At 35.9% G+C, this 19,232-nt stretch overlaps 1 protein-coding gene across 3 annotated transcripts; it reads right to left on the bottom strand.

Annotated features, from left to right (window-relative positions):
* Nucleotides 1-3,129: 3,129 nt before the first annotated feature.
* Nucleotides 3,130-19,115, bottom strand: CEP76 (centrosomal protein 76; the record flags this gene model as incomplete). Of its 3 annotated transcripts, none has more annotated exons than XM_079718012.1 (12): nucleotides 3,130-3,268; nucleotides 3,827-4,044; nucleotides 6,091-6,424; nucleotides 7,452-7,618; nucleotides 9,992-10,180; nucleotides 12,412-12,540; nucleotides 12,915-13,012; nucleotides 14,898-15,083; nucleotides 16,204-16,458; nucleotides 17,052-17,133; nucleotides 18,193-18,348; nucleotides 19,053-19,115. In XM_079718012.1, 12 exons carry the CDS (start codon nucleotides 19,113-19,115, stop codon nucleotides 3,130-3,132), a joined length of 2,016 nt encoding a protein of 671 aa, XP_079574138.1. The 3 variants fall into 3 exon arrangements, with proteins under 3 accessions (XP_079574138.1, XP_079574139.1, XP_079574140.1); XM_079718013.1 differs by having other exon boundaries at nucleotides 16,204-16,428; XM_079718014.1 differs by lacking the exon at nucleotides 16,204-16,458.
* Between the last annotated feature and the right edge of the window lie 117 nt (nucleotides 19,116-19,232).

Here is a 19,232-nt window from a genome sequence, read left to right as displayed (position 1 = left end):
AGTTGTGCTCTAGATGTATAATATGCTATAAACTATATGTTAAAGTTCTTCAAAATTGGATGGCTTCTAGCTCATGTGTTTGGTTATTTTGTTAAGATTTTATATACGCTTTGGCTAGTCTCAGATGATTTCTTAACTACCAACTGCTGGAAAGCAATGCTACTTTCATTGGTATAACATGTAGGTGCATGTTAAAAAACAGATCTAACTCCTATACTTATCTACTTAAGTAGAAAGTACAAAATTGTTATCTGAGTTAAAAAAAAATATGAAACTGCAAACTGTAGTCTAACCTAAGCTATTTTCTTGTTTAGTAGAGCATGAAACCAGAAGTTTGAATTAGTTTAAGCAATTCATGGTTCATAACTAATGTCTTCCAATGGTGAGATATCTGGCACAGGATACTACTTTATGAGATATATTATTTTCAGATATAAGCCTTCAGGTCATTTGGCTCAACTCTTATCTTTGTTAAGAAGTAGAAAAAATGGGTTTCAAATGTGTATACCTTCCAGAACTGCCAGGTTATAGATGCTTTTGCAGATCATAGCTAAAAATGTATACCTCAATACTAGAAAATATCTTAAAGGCACCTGGAGTGTTCAGTTAGTTGAAACTGAATTTAGTTAAGTTTTATTCAACAAGTTCATGCTTGACTAATGAAGTTTCTAGGTTTCTGATATTCTATGAAATAAATATACCTATCTATTATATATTACATATGTAGAGAGAACTACGTTAGTGCACATATTGTCAAAAAGAACACATCAGGGACTTCCCTGGTGGTGCAGTGGTTAAGATTCTGCACTCCCAACGCAGGGGGCCTGGGTTCAATCCCTGGCCAGGGAACTAGATCCCACATGCATACATACCATAACTAAGAGTTCGCATGCCACAACTAAGGAGCCCACCTGCTGCAACTAAGGTGCCAGCGAGTTGCAACTAAAGGAGCCCACCTCCTGCAACTTAAGACCCAGCACGGGACGAAGTGAGAAAGTGGCATGGACTTATATATACTACCAAATATAAAATAGATAGCTAGTGGGAAGCAGATGCATAGCAAAGGGAGATCAGCTCGGTGCTTTGTGACCAACTAGAGGGGTGGGATAGGGAGGGTGGAAGGAAGACACAAGAGGGAGGAGATATGGGGATATATGTATACGTATAGCTGATTCACTTTGTTATAAAGCAGAAACTAACACACCACTGTAAAGCAATTATACTCCAATAAAGATGTTAAAAAAAAACAACCCAGCACAACCAAATAAATATATAAATAAATATTTTTTAAAAAGAACACAATAGAAGCATTATATTAAAAAAAGTTTACAATTTTAATAGAAAAACAATTTTTATGACAGAGCTAAATATACAAGGTAAATTTAATTTTTAAAAAGAAAAATTATTAGTAAGAAGAATAGCAGAATTCTAGTGATAAAAGGACTGAAATAATATTTGGAAATAAACCATCTTTAAAGGAAAATATTAATTCATGCCAGACTCTATTAAAGTGCATAAAAAGGAAATTTATTTTAGAATTTACACCAAAGGCGCATTATAAGTACCTGTGTTACTCTGTCACAATAAGGCAGAAAGCCCAGCCTCAAAGATAACAACACAGCCTTGATCTCATATATTATACAGTCTGCCTCTTAGTACATGCCTCATAAAGAGTGTGTTCCAGAAGTTGAAAACTACAAGCCAATTTCTCTGTCAATAGCTTTGTGAGTAATTCCAGCAACAGAGTAAAAGTCTAACTCATATCTCGCTAATCCTCTAAAGTCATGTCAGTCTCTCAAGAAACTCCTGATTGTTCTCAATAAAAATTGATACAGGAGGGATATTTTCAGACTTTTTAAACAAGTGAAATCATAAAGTTATCATATGTAAAAATAAAACAAAAAGTAAATTTTAGGATATCTTTAGATTGTAATTTTTAAAACATTAAATCATCTTATTTGTGACGGTGTATTAAAGTGATGAAAAGAATAACTTGCACAGCCAACAGTACACAGTCACTTTCTTAAGAAGCCCAGCAGGAGAAGGAACTGAACCGAGAGCTGTGCAGAGAGGCTGACGGACCTGCAAAGTAATCTGTCAGGCAGCTTCTTACAGTCAAACTGCTACAGCCTCTTTCTTCAATGCTCACTGTGCTCAATTTAAAATCAAACGTTGGCATGGAGGCGCTCACAGAGGCTTATTTTTCAGTGGCCTCACACACAATTCTGATTTAGATTTATCACATATACATCGATGTTTTTACCACAAATGGAAAAATAAAGAAAGAAAAACTGTGGTTTCAGAAGATGGACTCCATGAGAGGCTAGTAATGAATCCTCTGACCACAGAAAATCAGCCAGCAACAGACTGACAATATTAATTACAGAAAACAATTTCTCAACATCATAACAAAAGGGTATGATAAATTTTTTCTAAAATACCCAATTCACTTTTATAATGAATCAGACTAACAAATATTTATAAATTATTTGTGTACTTTCAAGTGCAGGTTGTTTTGTTACTAATATTTATGCTTTTCTGGTACGAGTTTTTTCCCTGCTCCTGCATCCATATCTTCCCATAACTCTCTGGAAAGTCACAAATATCCCTATGGTTATGGGTAAACCACAAAAGTGGTAAATTCATCAAAATGTATTTTCACCTATGTAATAAATAAATCTGTTGTGAAGTTAAAGTCTCCTAACTTATATAAAATAATCCCATTAATCTATGAAAAATAATAATCATATTAATTTTACTATGGCTCAAACCCTTAGACAAATAACTTTCTGATTACCTGTTAATGTAAAGAAAACTGAGTAAATTTTATATTCATATTTAAACTACTGACTACCTACAAACAAAGTAGCATTTATTAAAATAGGATACACACTTAATTTATACTAACTTCTACTCAGATTTATACAAGTTTTTCAACCTTAATTTTTAAATACACACATCATTTTTTTCAAACATTATTAGTCAGGTATATACAAAAGTGAAATATGACATCCAAGCCAGACTGTGATTTTTAAAATAATGAACCTCTAAACAGCTAGTAATGTATCAATACAATGTGTAAAATTCCAATAAAATACAGGTATATTCTTATAGAAATGTTAGTTAGTCCTATAGTACTGAGCGATATTTACAAGCAAACATGATCCAAACAGCACATGCAGATTCAGGGTAAGTAAACACTCGGACACGAACTGCCAGTCGCACCTGGTCTCCACGGCAACAGATTATTTCTTCACAGAAAGGAGACCTACAGAAGAAAGAAAATGTATTCAATTAAGAAATGAATTTAGGTTTTACTTTCTTATTCCCAAGAAAGTCAGTATTTTAAATGATTTTTAGGGATAGGGAGGGTGGGAGGGAGATGCAAGAGGGAGGAGATATGGGGATATATGTATCCGTATAGCTGATTCACTCTGTTATACAGCAGAAACTAACACACCATTGTAAAGCAATTATACTCCAATAAAGATGTTTAAAAAAATGATTTTTAAAAATCCTGTCTCTGCTACCAATGGCTCTGTAATTTTGGTGAAACTATTCAAATTATAAACTATTTCCTCATAGTCTATAAATTTTTAAAGTGACGCTAGATAACATCAGTGATCCTCAACTAGATTGACCAAAACCATTGGGAAAATTATCCCGAACTCTCTAGAGCTACATTCCGGTCCTAATGAATCACAACCTGTGGCAGGAGGATACATCATAAGAGCTGCCTGTGTGACTCTGAAGTCATTCCTAAATGAGAACCATACTGATGGCTGAGATTAAGTCAGAAATATCTGTGATGTCACAATCCACCTACCGAAGACATGTGGCAAAGGCGCGCCGCGCATTTCTATACACAAAGTGTATCGGGAACCCTTTAAATGTGTGACCATCAGGTACAGCCCTCCTGATGGCGTCCTGAAATTCTTCATTGCCCGCAGATATACTGGTTGTACGCTCAAATTCATAAGATGCCAGAGCTGGTGATAAGAGATAGGAAAGCTGGTCTTCCCAAACAGTAGTGAGGCCAAGATCCTACAGCAATCGAAAGGGAAATTGATTATTTTACTGATTATTTTAATAATTGATTATTTTAATGTATGCCAAAAGATTTTTAAAACCTGTCATAATTTTCTTAATTTCCTATGATAATAAGGATACACAGAAGTAAAAATTATAAAAGGAACCACAGGTATCAGGTTTTACTTCTTAGAGAAACAACAAAAATCGGCCAATGCAATGATGTTAGTGAAGGCTCCAAATCCTGTACTTCCTTAATGTCCACAAGACCATAAGGAATCATCCTACTGCGGAAGACACAGTGTCACTGAATTCTGAGGTCACTTTTTTTTTTTTTGCGGTACGCGGTCCTCTCACTGTTGTGGCCTCTCCCGTTGAGGAGCACAGGCTCCAGATACGCAGGCTCAGTGGCCATGGCTCATGGGGCCAGCCACTCCGTGACATGTGGGATCTTCCCAGACCGGGGCACGAACCCCTGTCCCCTGCATCGGCAGGCGGACTCTTAACCACTGCGCCACCAGGGAAGCCCTGAGGTCACATTTTATTTAGCTTTAAAGAGTTAGCAAGATTGAATCTGCTTAATTTGATTGCTCCCACCATAAATTCAACTGTAGTATGGGAGAAAAGTCAACAAATTGCATATATAATTAAACTCAAATATTTACCAAGCATTTATTCTGTAAAAGGTACCGAAGAGCACAGGCTTTAGGCCCTCAGGAAACTTAAAACATGTTGAAGGCAATTCTAATGTCATTTATAATATCAAATGAACTATTGCTATCTAGACACGTGATTTTTTTTAATGTTACAAACAAACTCAAAATTCTAAATATTTTGATTATCATAACAGATCTAATTTCACATTCAGTTTCAACTGGTTTCAAGTGATTCCAAGGTCTATGAGCACCTATACTTTTCCTCGGAATCCCAATTGCTGGTTTACAGACACCACTAACTTAGCTAGTGATCATCAACGGCATCCGGCTCAGTTTTGTTTTCTTTTTCTATACAAGGTAACTCTTATAATGTAATAAAATATCGGTTTCATTTGTGAACAGGAGCTAAGAAAACTAAAAGGCAATACAAGCAATGGAGGGCACAAGGCAGGGGCTTTGGCTTCCAGCGGTGCAGTGAGCTGGGGCCCTGACCCACCTATTGCTGCAAACACACTACAGATGCCACATTAAATACTTCCCAAAACATATTCCTAAATGCTTTGAGGAGTTGGCAAGTAGGTAAGATTTTAGAGGCCAAAACTAAGAGTAATTGGGAGCCCAGAGAACATACTTGATAATCAGCTTGCCTTTGATGGTCTCAAGGAACATGAGTATCAGGGCTCATCCAAGGTGGGGAGTCTACTAGGGAATCCCAAAAGGTGAATTAGAAATCAATCTTCTGCAGAAGTTTTGGACTCTAGTCTTTTGTTGGTTATATGTGTGGCAAATAACTTTTCCCACTCCAAGGCTGCTTTTTCACTCCCTTAATGATTTCTTTTGATGAACGTAAGTTCTTAAAATATACTAATCTTTTCCTTTATGATTAGTTCTTTTTATGTTTCCTTTAAGGCCCTTTACAAAAGAAATCTAAATGACTAATAAGAAGCTTGATCTCATTAGTAACCAGGGAAATGCAAATTAAAGACACAATGAGGATACCATCTTACATCTACCTACTTTAATGTAATAGAAAAACAAAACAAACTAAACAAACCTGGAAAAAAATGAATATGAAAAAAATTAACCCAATATTTTCAATGGGAAATTATTTGAACTTTAAAAAGAGGAAATCCAAATTCACAAAAGTCTGAACAAGTCCACCGTTCTTCATTTCTAGAAGGAAGTAATAAATTCTCGAAGTATTGGTGAGTTTAGAAATTTTTGAATATCAGAACTTTACTCTCATGATTTTCAAAACTACAAGCTGCATAAAGGAAGGGATTGAATTTGCTTTGTTTAGGGCTAGAATATTGATTGGCACTATTTTACATGCCCCCCCCAAAATTATTAAATACATAAACAAATGAAAAAACTGCACGAAAGCACAAACGTCAGTGTTAATTACCTTCCTGTGTTCCGACACGAGTAGCCTGAGCTGCATTTCAATTTCATTGCTTGTCACTGAAGCATCGATCATGGACGCACACAGTGGAGGGAAGGGAGGAAGGGACGTGGTGGCCCCTGGAGCACACACGGATTTAATTGCTTCCTCACTCATGGGTTTCCATTTGGACTCATCATTCAAATCAAACACACAGCCTTCTACTGAGTCAGAGGGCTGACAGTTTCCCAGGAACATCTGATGATTGAAAACACAACCGATTGTTCGATACGGGTACAACGGTTTGGGCTGTTCAGCAGCTGAAGGCTCATCAGGACTGGTAGGTTTGTGGAGGTACCTAAAAAAGGTTAATCATAATTTTATATAATAAGAACTTAAAAATTAAGACAACAGCAGCTTATTGAGGAAAAAAATTATTCTAACACTTAAGGTCATAACTATTTCCCAGGACTACAGTTTAATACTTGTTTTTCCTTCTTCTATTTCCACAATTTGATTACTCTATGTTAACTGTATGGCACATCTTATGATATAGAACCAATTTTATTCCTTTAACACAAGAACATATTCTGTGTATAGCATTAAGATCAAAAACATTTATCAGATAACAGAATAATTTAGTTACACATTTTTAGGTACAACTAACTAAAATGATTATCAACCAAGGAAAAAGAAAACCCAGGAAAATGAGAAGAGGGCCCAGGGCTGTGTCTTCAGGAACTCCCACATTTGAAGATAAAATGAAGGAAAACCAAGAACAGCCAAAGAGGAATAATGAAAAGTGAAACACAGTGCTACGAGAGAAGCTAAGGAAGAGAATGTTCTAGGAAGGAGGGAACATTTCGCTCTTTCAAAATCTGATGACACTGAAAAAAAGTACAGTGGATTTACCAACACAGAGTTGGTAACCACATCAAATTTTCAAAAGAAATGATTTACAACTTGTATTTTTAGGCTTAGGGACAATCATCAGGAAAAACATATGCCGGGACATCCCTGGTGGTCCAGTGGTTAAGACTCCACACTTCCACTGCAGGGGGCACGGGTTGGATCCCTTCTCGGGGAACTAAGATCCCGCACGCCACGTGGCACGCACGGCCAAAAAAAAAGAAAAGAAAAAACATAAGCCAATTACACAAAATTAAAAATAAACATAATTCATTTTTTATTAATATCATGTTTTTAAAGAACATTTTAGGTGTACAAATTTTCTTAGAGTTTAGTTCCTAGCTATCTTACTTAATTTTTTACATAACCAAAATTATCAATACGTGTCTTTGAGTATCATCAATACAAACAAAGAACCTATAGTTTACAATATTTACACCTTCATGTTAATATCCTTATAAACTTAGCTGACAAACCTGTGTCCTGTTAAACTCTCCCAAAAAGTGATGGTTCCATCAGTCCCACACGTCATAACCCATGCGTGGGGCACTCCCTTGGCCTTTGTCCCGACACAGACAAAGGCTTCCAGCCCATATCCGAGAAGGAGGCTGCACAGGAGGTTGGCATGGTCTTCACAGTCTCCCTGGAAATGAAAGGAAGTAAAGTTAACTATTTACTCCTTCATATTGTTTCCTCTTTAAATATTTAAATACAAAATTGCAATTAAAAAGTATTATTAAATTTTCACTTTTAATCATTAGTCCAGTGTTAAGCTAAAACAATGAGGGGAAAAAAGAACATACAAATTTTAAAAGCACCTATTTTACAAAATCAGTGCCTACAAATCTGATAGTCATAATATGTACACTTTAAGATTCCAAAGTTTATAAAGAACTCATACAACATAGAAGGAAAGCAGTAAGAATTTAAAGATAAATAGCTAAAGGGCATGAACACACAAGCTGACAAATCATATAGTAGGAAATGAAAATAAACGGGAAAATACTCAAACTTAAATTAAAACAATGAATTAAAGTATCTATACATGATCGTTTTAAGGAAATACATACATAGAAAAAAATGATTGGATAAAAGAACAACAGAACACCAACAATAGCTACAATTAGCATAGATTATATATATATAGTTTCCCCTTCTCTTGTCTAAACTCTCTTTGATAATGTTATATTACTTTCACAATTTAAAAAATTATGAAACAACAAAAATAATAGAAAATATCTGACATTTTCTGTGAAAAAGGTATTAAAATTAATTAACAGTAAGGCTATAATTATATGAAGATATATATTTAAGTGTAGGACTACAGGTAATATACAAAAGCAAAAATAACTATTGAGTTCAGTGCTAGAATGAGGGATGATTTCTTTCCCCCCAAATTTTGCATTAGTGGCTCTACACTGCTGTCTTTTAATTAACAATAATAAAACAAATAGCATCTTATAATTGTTAAACTGACTTTTGAAAAATATAATATCTAACCTTTTAGACCCAGTTATTTCTATACATGAGATTTTGTATTAGAAAAAAATTTCAAAAGAAAAATAACAATACAACCAAAGACATTCAATGCAAAAATTCATTCACAGTGATATCAAAAAAATTGGAAGCAAGCCTAACTTAGCCAAAAGAAGCAGTTCCTATGATGGCAAAACAGATCCTATGACAGCAAAACAGTTAAGCAGATCTTGTATATCAACTCATGAAAACTTTATTCAGCCATTAAAAGAAGGAGATCATAATGACTGTAGCAACACATAGGAAAATGTTCAAAGCATAATGCTAATTTATAAAAGCAGGGCACAAATTTTTATTTATATCAATTATAATTATGGAAAAAATCATATATACACAGGAGAGAAACATAAAAATATAAAAATAGATGAAAAATAGAATTATGGGTAAAATTTCACCTTTACTGTTGTAAAGCTATTGTTTGTGCAAGAAAAATATTTTAAATAATTTTCAAACTTCTAAGTCAAGCTGTGCTATCTCTTCAAATAAACTCAGGTAAAGAAAATAAAACAGAGAATCAAAGGGGGTGATTATTTGTTTTACAAAAGAATTATTTAGATAATAATTTAAAATATGTACCATTCCTACTATATTTGAAATTTTTATTTTAAGTTTAAATCCATACATACAACTTCTGGGAACTACAACTTGGGAATAAATCAAAATAATTTTTTTGATAAGTAATGTTTAACTGTTTTCAATTGTCTTTAAAAATCTTTCCAATTGACAAATGAATCTCTAATCTAAATGGTTTCTTCCAATGTATAAGCTTTGCCTTGTGAATACCCATATGTACTATTATACACAACTTCAGACTAAAAATTATTTCAAAACAATAATACATTAAAGAAATTTATTTTTTCTGTTGTGTTTCAACAGAGTTGGAATGCTATAGTCTTGTTTTCATAATATCATCAAAATTTTTAGAACACAGAAAATCAGAAAATATACCATAATATATAAAATTAGTTTACTGAAATCAATTAATTTACGTTCAACATCAATATATATACACAAATTCTTAAATATATACTTATATTTGAAACTAAATACCGTGCAATACAACATTTTTTTCCATATTCATTTTGTAACTGCCATTTTCTCTTTAAAAAAAAAAAAGTACCATCTAAGCAAATTTTAATGCATGAATAGTACTAAAAGACCATGGTTCTGGTCTTGGTGCTATATCTAATTCACTGTTTACCTCTCCACCTTGGTTTCTGACACTATAGTACTTGCAGGTCCCTACACCTCACAAAAATCACATTATGTTAAATAAGAAATTACATGAGAAAATAAAGATGTGAAGTTTTTTTTAATGTACTGACATTTAAATGTTAAGGAAAATGATGAAAACAAGACCCTGACTTGTTCAAATTGACAATACGTACTTTTTTCCGAAGTTAATTCTTTTACAAATATATCATAAACTCGCAATAACTATGATGTACTGGTTTTTAGTTCTATTATGTGTGTAGGATACCTTGTTTCTACAGAGAAAGGCCAGCAGAGTGCACCACTGTTCCTGTTTACCTCCTCCTCCGATAACAGGGGCTCTTTCATAACCAAGGACATTAACAAATCTTGCTGCTTGCCTTGGAGTATCCAGAAGCCTCCCAGCTCGAAGTGGTTTAACATAAGAACAGACTGGTCTATTTATCCCATTTTCATCCTGGAGGAGAAGGGGAAAACATTATCTGTAATGACAGGTTAATCATTCCCAATTTTAACACTTTTTCTTAGAATACATTAATGAGAGAAAGTAATTCTGGACACCACTTCTTGAGTGCTCACCTTACACGCAGCACTAGGCTGCTGAGTGTTGTGCATGCAATTTTTCTTTTAATCCTCATAACATCTCTTATTATTTTCATTTCATCGATAAAGAAACTAAAGCTACATGCAGAGCAACTAAGCCCATGTGCCACAACTACTGAGTCCTCATGCCACAACTACTGAGCCCTTGTGCCACAACTACTGAAGCCCACACACCTAGAGCCCATGCTCTGCAACTAGAGAAGCCACCACAATAAGAAGCCCGCACACTGCAACGAAGAATAGCCCCCGCTTGCTGCAACTAGAGAAAGCTGGCGCACAGCAACGAAGACCCGACGCAGCCAAAAATAAATAAATAAAATAAAAAAGAAATAAAGTTAAAGAAACTGAAGCTACAGCTATTATACAACAGAGCCAGGATTCAAACACTGAGCCATCTGACTCCAAAGCCTGTGACAGTAAGAACTTAAACCATTATACGACCCAGCAATCCCACTCCTGGATGTACATCCAAAGCAACTGAAATCAGCATCTCAAAGAGATACCTGCACACCCATCCCAGGTCACTGCAGCATTATTCACAACGGCCAAGTTATGGAAACACCTAAGTGTCCATCAAGGGGTGAATGGATAAAGAAGGTGTGGTGTGTATGTATACACAACAGGACATTATTCAGCTCTTCCATGTGCCATTTCTCCGATCCACTTCCTTCCTCCCTCCCTGTGCAGGTCCCCTCTCTGGTCCGGGATTCCACAGGGCGGTGAATAACCACACCCTAGACTATATAAACAGCAGGGAGCCAGTTATACCTCAACTGGTTTCTCTTCACCCTTGTCCTGACGTCACCTGCCCAGTCATTCAACGTATAGATAACACTACTGGAAAGTCGGAAGCCACTTCCCGCATTTCCACCACCAGTCAACTAGGTTTCCCATTCTCAAGCTCCTCACCTAGAAACTGAACCATTTTTAGCCTGTTCTAAAATCCAGGGAATGTAGGTTAAAGCTAGACAAATGTATAGGACCTGAGAAATACTACCCAAAATACACTATACTCATATGAAAGCACCTACTCGAGGCTGAATACATATAAAATATTTGAATGGTTCCTCAGAAGTTGTTAAAAAAAAACAAATGGATCTGATCATTTATCTTATGTTGGTTCATTAATAAGAGAAAACGGGCTTAGGATACAGAAAAAGTAGAGGCAGAGGGACTTCCCTGGTGGTCCAGCATTTAAGACTCTGCGCTCCCAAGGCAGAGGGCCCAGGTTCGATCCCTGGTTAGGGAACTAGATCCCACATGCTGCAGCTAAAGATCCCACGTGCCCAACTAAGACCTGGCACAGCCAAATAAAAATAAATAAATATTTTAAAATTATAATAAAAATAAACAATAGAGGCAGAGATACATAACTAAATTGCTGTAAAATATTGCTGGTCACCAGCTTAGAGATCTGGGTTAAATAAAATTATTACATGTAATATTGTTTGCCTTAAAAAAGTACCCTAACAAAAAAATACATGCCTACACTCCTAATTCTGCACATGAAAGTTGAATTTATATATAAATTGCAAAGTGTCCCAGTACTTATTTAGTACAAAGTATCTATCAAGGACACACTCCAAGTTAAACAAAATGAGTTTTCATCTAGTTTAAATCAAATATATTCAAAAAAGGTTTAGGGCTTCCCTGGTGGCGCAGTGGTTGAGAGTCCGCCTGCCGATGCAGGGGACATGGGTTCGTGCCCCGATCCGGGAAGATCCCACATGCCGCGGAGCGGCTGGGCCCGTGAGCCATGGCCGCTGAGCCTGCGCGTCCAGAGCCTGTGCTCCGCAACGGGAGAGGCCACAACAGTGAGAGGCCCGCATACCGCAAAAAAAAAAAAAAAAAAAAGGTTTAGAAAAACAATTGAAAAAGAAAACCAAAATAAAACAAAGATTGTGTTATGTCACTCACCTACTTACTACTGTAAGAGAGTACTACAAAATCAGCATTCTATTTTATAAATAAACTTTCATTTGTCTGGAATAAATACATTTTACAAATTCAAGTTAAATGAAATTTACATTTACAACAGTAAATCTCAAATACAGGGGTGAAGCTTTTCTCATACAACTTACAAACCTGTGCAAAAATCTTAACCAGCCGTGAATTGTGTGAGGGTCGAATTTGCAAATATTCTCTCCACCACTGCTTAGCATACACAAGAAATAACCGCTCTTTCTCTGCAGTTTTCTGACGTTCCAAAGCAAGCTTGAAATTTAAAAAATATATATCAATTTATATTCATTCTGCTTAATTTATTACTTCAAATATGTAACAAATCTCTGCATTTCCTCCATCGTTACCAGTACCCTAATCGAAGACACCACCATCTCTTGTCTGTAAGGGCCTAACTGGTCTCCCTGTTCTCACACTTCCCAGGACAATCCAGTCTCCATACAATAGTCAGAGCCACCATTTTTGACCCCAGACAAAAATTTTTAAATAATGAGTCATATTGTCCTTCTCTTGCTTAAAACTAATAAATGATAATTTTCTAAAAAGAGAACACTTTCTACAATTAACAGGTAAATATACTACTATGAAAACACACACACAAAGAAGAGAAATTCAGGATTATTTACCTGTGTGTTCACTACTTCCTGAGATAATGTTTGATTGAGTGGTGGGTACATCTCAAGTTTTATACTTAAAATTCCCACAGAAACTTTTGATTCTGTGCCTGTAAATGTAAATAAATGTAACTTCAGAAGTTTTAATACTATATATATTTAGTCAATCAAAGTTTAACCAAAATAATTTAAGAATTTTTGTACTTTACCACTTACATGGAATAAAGATAATATTTAATGTCACCTTTAATATTCATATTAAAAATGAACCAAATCAAATTAGTTTTTATTTTGTTCAAAGGCCTTTATCTAGTTATAAGGAGATTACCTATTTTCTTAGCTTCCAAATCACATTTTAAAGGACTTTTCAGACCTAAAGAATTTATGATTCTTGATTTTTATCTTCATTAAAGACAAAGTCAAAGCAACTGGTTTTTTCTTCTTGTTCTTTTTTTTAGTATCAATAATGTATATGTGTCAATCCCAGTCTCCCAATTCCTCCCATCCCACCCCGCCTTGGTATCCATACATTTGTTCTCTACGTCTGTGTCTCTATTTCTGCTTTGCAAATAAGATCATCTGTACCATTTTTCTAGATTCTGCATATATGCACTATTACACGGTATTTGTTTTCCTCTTTCTGGCTTACTTCACTCTGTATGACACTCTCTAGGTCCATCCACGTCTCTACAAATGACCCAATTTCATTCCTTTTTATGGCTGAGTACAAAGCAACTGTTAACACCTCATTCTCAGAAAATATTTATACATTTTGTCACATAGAGTAATTTCCACTTATCCCTTCCCATTTTTCACATGTGAGTACAAATTTTTAATCCATGCCTGGATCTAAAGAATTAGAAAACAAATATACTTCACGCCAGAATTATTTAATATTTCTTTGATGAATCAGAAATTTTCTGGTCATTCTATGACTATTGTGTTAGGTCTATATTTGAAAACAAATAAAAGGTATCTCTTTTGAGAATAAATATCCTGGGACTTCCCTGGTGGTCCAGTGGTTAAGACTCTGCACTCCTAATGCAAGGGCCCCAGGTTCAATCCCTGCTCAGGGAACTAGATCCCCCATGCCGCAACTAAGACCCAGCACAGCCAAATAAATAAATAAATAAATATATTTTAAAAAAAATCTCCTACATAGAGCTTTCTCCCTACTATTTACTTATGGAAAAATGTATTCTGGGTTCTAACTTATCAAAATCTAAATTACTAAAGCTCTATTATCCACTGGCCAAGTTTAACTCTGTAACCTAATTTCAATACCACAGGTATTGGGTCAGCCAAAAGGTTCGTCCAGGTTTTTCCATAAGATCTTTTTGATCAACCCAGTAGTTGCATAATATGTAGTGTTTAAAACAGTGCAGGTTTTATTTTTTCATTCCACTAGCAAATATGTATTACATATCAGGTAGCATGCAAGAGTCCAGGAAAACAATGGTGACAAGACAGGTACCATCTCCGTTCTCAAACAATACTACCATTGATACTGACATTGAGCAAATTAGCCCTTCTTTGAGCCCCTTTGCCACCTGTAAAAGGTTAGAAGAATACCTACTCCATGTTCTGCAAGAACCGCTGGTACAGGAAGGCCCTGGCACTGATGGGATGCGCAGTATTCTGGGCTGTGCTAGGATGGAGGTTGTCACGTATGGGTGAGTGCATTCGTGCGTGTGTGAAGAATCTTAACTTTCCTTATAGCAAATAAATTTGGAGGAAAAAAGCCGTCAAAATTTCTTTATGCATCTCACAGAAAAAAAATTTTTCCTTTAGACAAGGCCAGAGTGACTGTGAAGTTCTATACTCACACTACTCAAGACATTTCCTAAAACTATAATACTGGAGTCCAACTGTAATTCCAATGAAACTCTTTTTACACGTTTCCCCCTTGGCTTACAAAGGCATTGTTAAAATGTAAAATGTACTTACAAACCAACTGTGGCTATAAAAAGGTAACAGTGATATTAATCATCATACCTACACCCATAAGTTCCACAGTAAGATTGGTCACTCCATTTTCTGAGCCCAAAACCGATCGCCATTCAAGAAAATAGGATGCTACTAAAGTGGTCTCGGCAAATATGTCTGTTTTGATTAGCACCATATGAACTGGGTCACTTATTGATAACATTGTTGTTGAATCAGCCATTCTAGTTCCATCACCTAGCAACATAAACAAAAAAAAAATTACACCACATTACATATCCAGTTAGACCAACGTAAAAGAATACTTTCATTGAAAAGGATACTAATAATAAACAAATAAAATCAAACAGAGCAAGTTGGCAATGCCTCAGGAAGCATGCTACAGACTGGGAATAAAAGTACAGTCCTATCTGTATCACTAACTTTTGAGAGGACTGGTGGAACTGTGACAAGTTACCTAGTTACTTAACGCATATTGGTGTTTTCTGACCTCTAAGAGGTAAGTCTGCTCTTCAAAAGTACATAAATAATATATGCTACCACAATAAAAGGCCTTCAAATATGTCAACATTCCCCTTTAATATTTCCCTTTAATAAAGGCACCATTATACCATTATCCCCCTTTAATAAAGGTATTTTAGGAATAAAATACCTTTATCCCAAAACCTCTAGAAACAACCACTGTATTATCTACACAAAACTGAAAGATCCAGCACCTTGGAGCTAGCAATTTAAGCCATTTACTGCCTTATTAAGGTAACATTTTTCACTGGGTAAAAAAATAACAAAATTTTAGTAGTGCATTAGCCATCTCAGTAATCTAAAATTCTGAACGTATAATTATAAAACTGTTAAGTTTACAAATATGTTATAAAGATTTTGATATTGACAACTAAAATATGTAAGATACCTTTACAGAAAGAAACAATGTGAAATAATTACAGTAATCAAGCATAATTTTAAAGTCATAAAAATGAGTAATAGATTCACATCTAAACTTTGATTGTAAAAGTTACGTGACATCATAAATCTAGCCATCTTTCATAAATGAGGAGGATCCTGTCTCATTCTCCACCTAACAAGCATTTAAATTTTTATTACTAAAGAACCAACCATTAAAACAGTCAAAAAATAATATTCAGGGAAAACTAATTTGCAAAAAATAAAGCAAGAAGGTAGGTATAAGTAGCTTAAGTAGAAAAAAGCAGCGAGGGAAAAAAAAATAAAACAAAAGACTGGGAGATTCATCCATTATAAATCTCTCCGTAAGCAGAAGTTGTTTATTGCAGAAGTTGTACTGCAATAAAACCTAACAAAGATTTACAAAATTAAATGGCAATTTATTATTGCTCCTTACCTAAATTTTCTCTGTGTACTTCAAGTAAAAAGCCATCATGAAAATCTGGTTCACAGGCACATGGAACAGGTTTAGAACGAAAACGTTGGTTTCGAAAATGTAAACATAAAGTAAAGGTTGAACAAGCTTGTCCTGGTAAAGGCTCAGGTTCTTGCAGATGTTCCAAGAAAGCTTTTCCACCCAAAACCTGAAGGTAAAGATACCTCCGTGTTGGATCAATATTAGCTGTAAAGTGTAGCAATATATATGAGGAAACTGCCAATTAACTTAAGCAATGTGATCAAGACAATAGGAAATAATAACTTGACAGAAATAAAACCAAAGACTAAATAAAGAGTAACATATTTACTAGATACCAGGCCCCTGTGTACCCCGCAAAGAAAAGATACCTAATACGATATCTTTTTCTGAATTTACACTCTGGCTACTTTCTCCCAGCTAGAAAGGAGTCAGAGCCAAGGTTTAGGATACCTTTATTTTTTAGTTGCTTATCCAACACTCCTTCACCTCCACAAACCAACTCAGTCAATTACCAACTCAGCTAGTATACTTGTTAGATAATTACACTGCCATTAAAAAAGCAAGGCTGTACAATTTATAAGATATATTAATAAAATATGAGAAACAGGTGGTCCTGTTTTTGCTTCTACCCAGCTATAAATTAAATCTTCTGATATACTTCATGCAAAATAGAATCTAAGTTTTTTGGATGATTAATCACAAAAATATAAGTATTTCATTCTGGAAAAAAAACATCAAAATGTTTTCTATCAAATACCAAACAGTACAGCCCATCAATATGCAGTACTATCCACATCTAAATTAATGTTAAAAAGAAATACACATACTTTTTTTTAACAACGTTGATTGTCTGTCAGTAAAGCCAACAGGTTGTTTTGGAGAGGAAGGGAGTTCTTGATCAACATTATCCTAGAATGGCAGAAAAAAATCAAAACAAATTAGAAAACAAAAATTATAGTTGAGCAAGGAAATGCCAATAATGGGACTAAGAACTGAACCAAAAGTAGATAGGATAAAACCCCCTCAAAATGTCCTTACTTTCCTAGCATAGTTAAAATAATGAAAAGCCTGCCAAAACAGTAATGCAACTGGTCACTCCTAAAGTCTAACACGAAGGAATTAATGTTCAAGCCATGTCCACAGAATGCTAAAACAAATTCTTAACACTTTACAGAAGGTTAAATTTTCTCCAAACCTCATATAACATCTGACTTGTGATTCCACCAGGACCAGAACTGATTTTAATAAGGAAGTGACACATTCACACAGCAGAAACTGTTACTAGGTCAATTTTTATAACAAATGAGTTAATAAACCTCAAAAACCAAAAAAAGATGCTGTACTAAAACACTTATTCCCTGGTGTATTATGAAGTCCATCTAATTTTCACAATATATTACCTAGGTATTGAGGTCACAGTCTCTCATCATTGCCTCAGTTTCAAAAGAAGACCTACTTACTAATCTGTGCACTGAGAGGCTATCACCTCACTACTGACCTATTTGTATGAAAAGATTTGAAGGTTCTTATGCAGACAATTATTTTCTTAAAGAAACTGATAATTTGTTCATCTTAGAAAATACAGTGCCAAAAGAATGTGTTTATTTTAAAAATAAGCTTAATCTAGAAAAATTATAGAATGTTAGTAAAAAAGAATTAGGTTGTAGTGAACTAATTTGACTAATATATATACTTAAAGTTACAGACCTAGAAAATAACAAGAGAAAACTCCCACTGTAAAGGGAATAATCAGGTCCATAACTCCAATTTCACTGAGGCATAATCCTACCTGCTCCATTCAAGGGTAGAGTAGCTCATACTTGAGACAAGGATATTACTAGACAAACTGGTCTTATTTAAAAAGTAGTTTTACTAAAAGGAGAGGCCCCAAATATGGACCCTACGAGCAGCAGTAAGCATGAGAATATACTCAGACTCTCAAATTTTTTCCTCTAAGAGATTACTCACAGTAACAAAATTAAGTTCTTTCATCACATCATCAATGATTCCCCGGCGTCTAAGGGCTTTGATCAAATCTTCCGTTGATAACTGTTGTTGATCAGGTGCCAGTTCTTCCCGTATGGTCTCAGCAAGGATTTCTCTTATCCTGCCATGGACATCCATCTATGCAGAAAACTCGCATTACGACTTAAAACGTTACAAATCAGTCAAAGATTGCCAACTAGCTAACCTCTTTCTAAAATACTGACCCGCCCCCCCAAAAATAATAATCATAATGAGTGTAGATAGACTAAATTCAGAAAGACCTCTAAAGTAACAATAAATGTGAAATTGTCACCGAAATTCACTGAGAATAAAGATAACGTTTTTAAAAGGAAAAAAAAACTTTAAAGATGAATTTTTTAGTACAAGTTCTAGAAATAAGCTCTACTGCTTATCTATTACCTTTGCTAGCATTTCCCCACAAATAACACTCAACCGAAACCAGCTTTTTGAGAGTAGAGCAGAGACCTGCAGGAGACGATCAAAGGCTAAATGTCAGCTTTCAACTTTTTATATGTGACCGTGAGTTAACTGAGTGACCCTTTATGAATCTGGGGGACACACTGCCGTGTCAGAACCACGGCGGGGCTGAAAGACGCCGACACTCTGCACAGGCGCGCGGCGGGCGGGAAGCGGCTGCTGCGGAGCCCCAGCTGAGCCCCGAGGACCGGCAGCACTTCCACTCCAGAGCACCGGCAGCCCCTCCGCCGCCACCTCCCCGGTGAAGCGACGGCCTGCGGCCCCACAGCCGTGCTCGACGCGACTCCGCGGGGCTTGCCTCCCGCCCCAGCCCGGCCCCCGCCGCCCGCCCCGCCTCGCCTCGCCTTGCTCAGCTGCTGGTGGATGAGCTGCTTCAGCTCGGACGCCTTCTCCGGAGGCAGCGACATGCTGAGCTCCCCTTCGGCGGCACCAGCCGCCGCAGCGTCTCCGCGGCGGAGCGAGAGCCCGCGACCGCTCGACTCGCGCGCTCCCGGGCCGCCGCGTCAGGCCGGTGGGGAAACCGG

This window comes from Hyperoodon ampullatus (assembly GCF_949752795.1).
Source record: "Hyperoodon ampullatus genome assembly, chromosome: 13".
NCBI classification, from domain to species: Eukaryota; Metazoa; Chordata; class Mammalia; order Artiodactyla; family Ziphiidae; genus Hyperoodon; species Hyperoodon ampullatus.
Note: the sequence above shows the minus strand (reverse complement) of the source record. Positions and strands in the feature narration are given on the sequence as shown.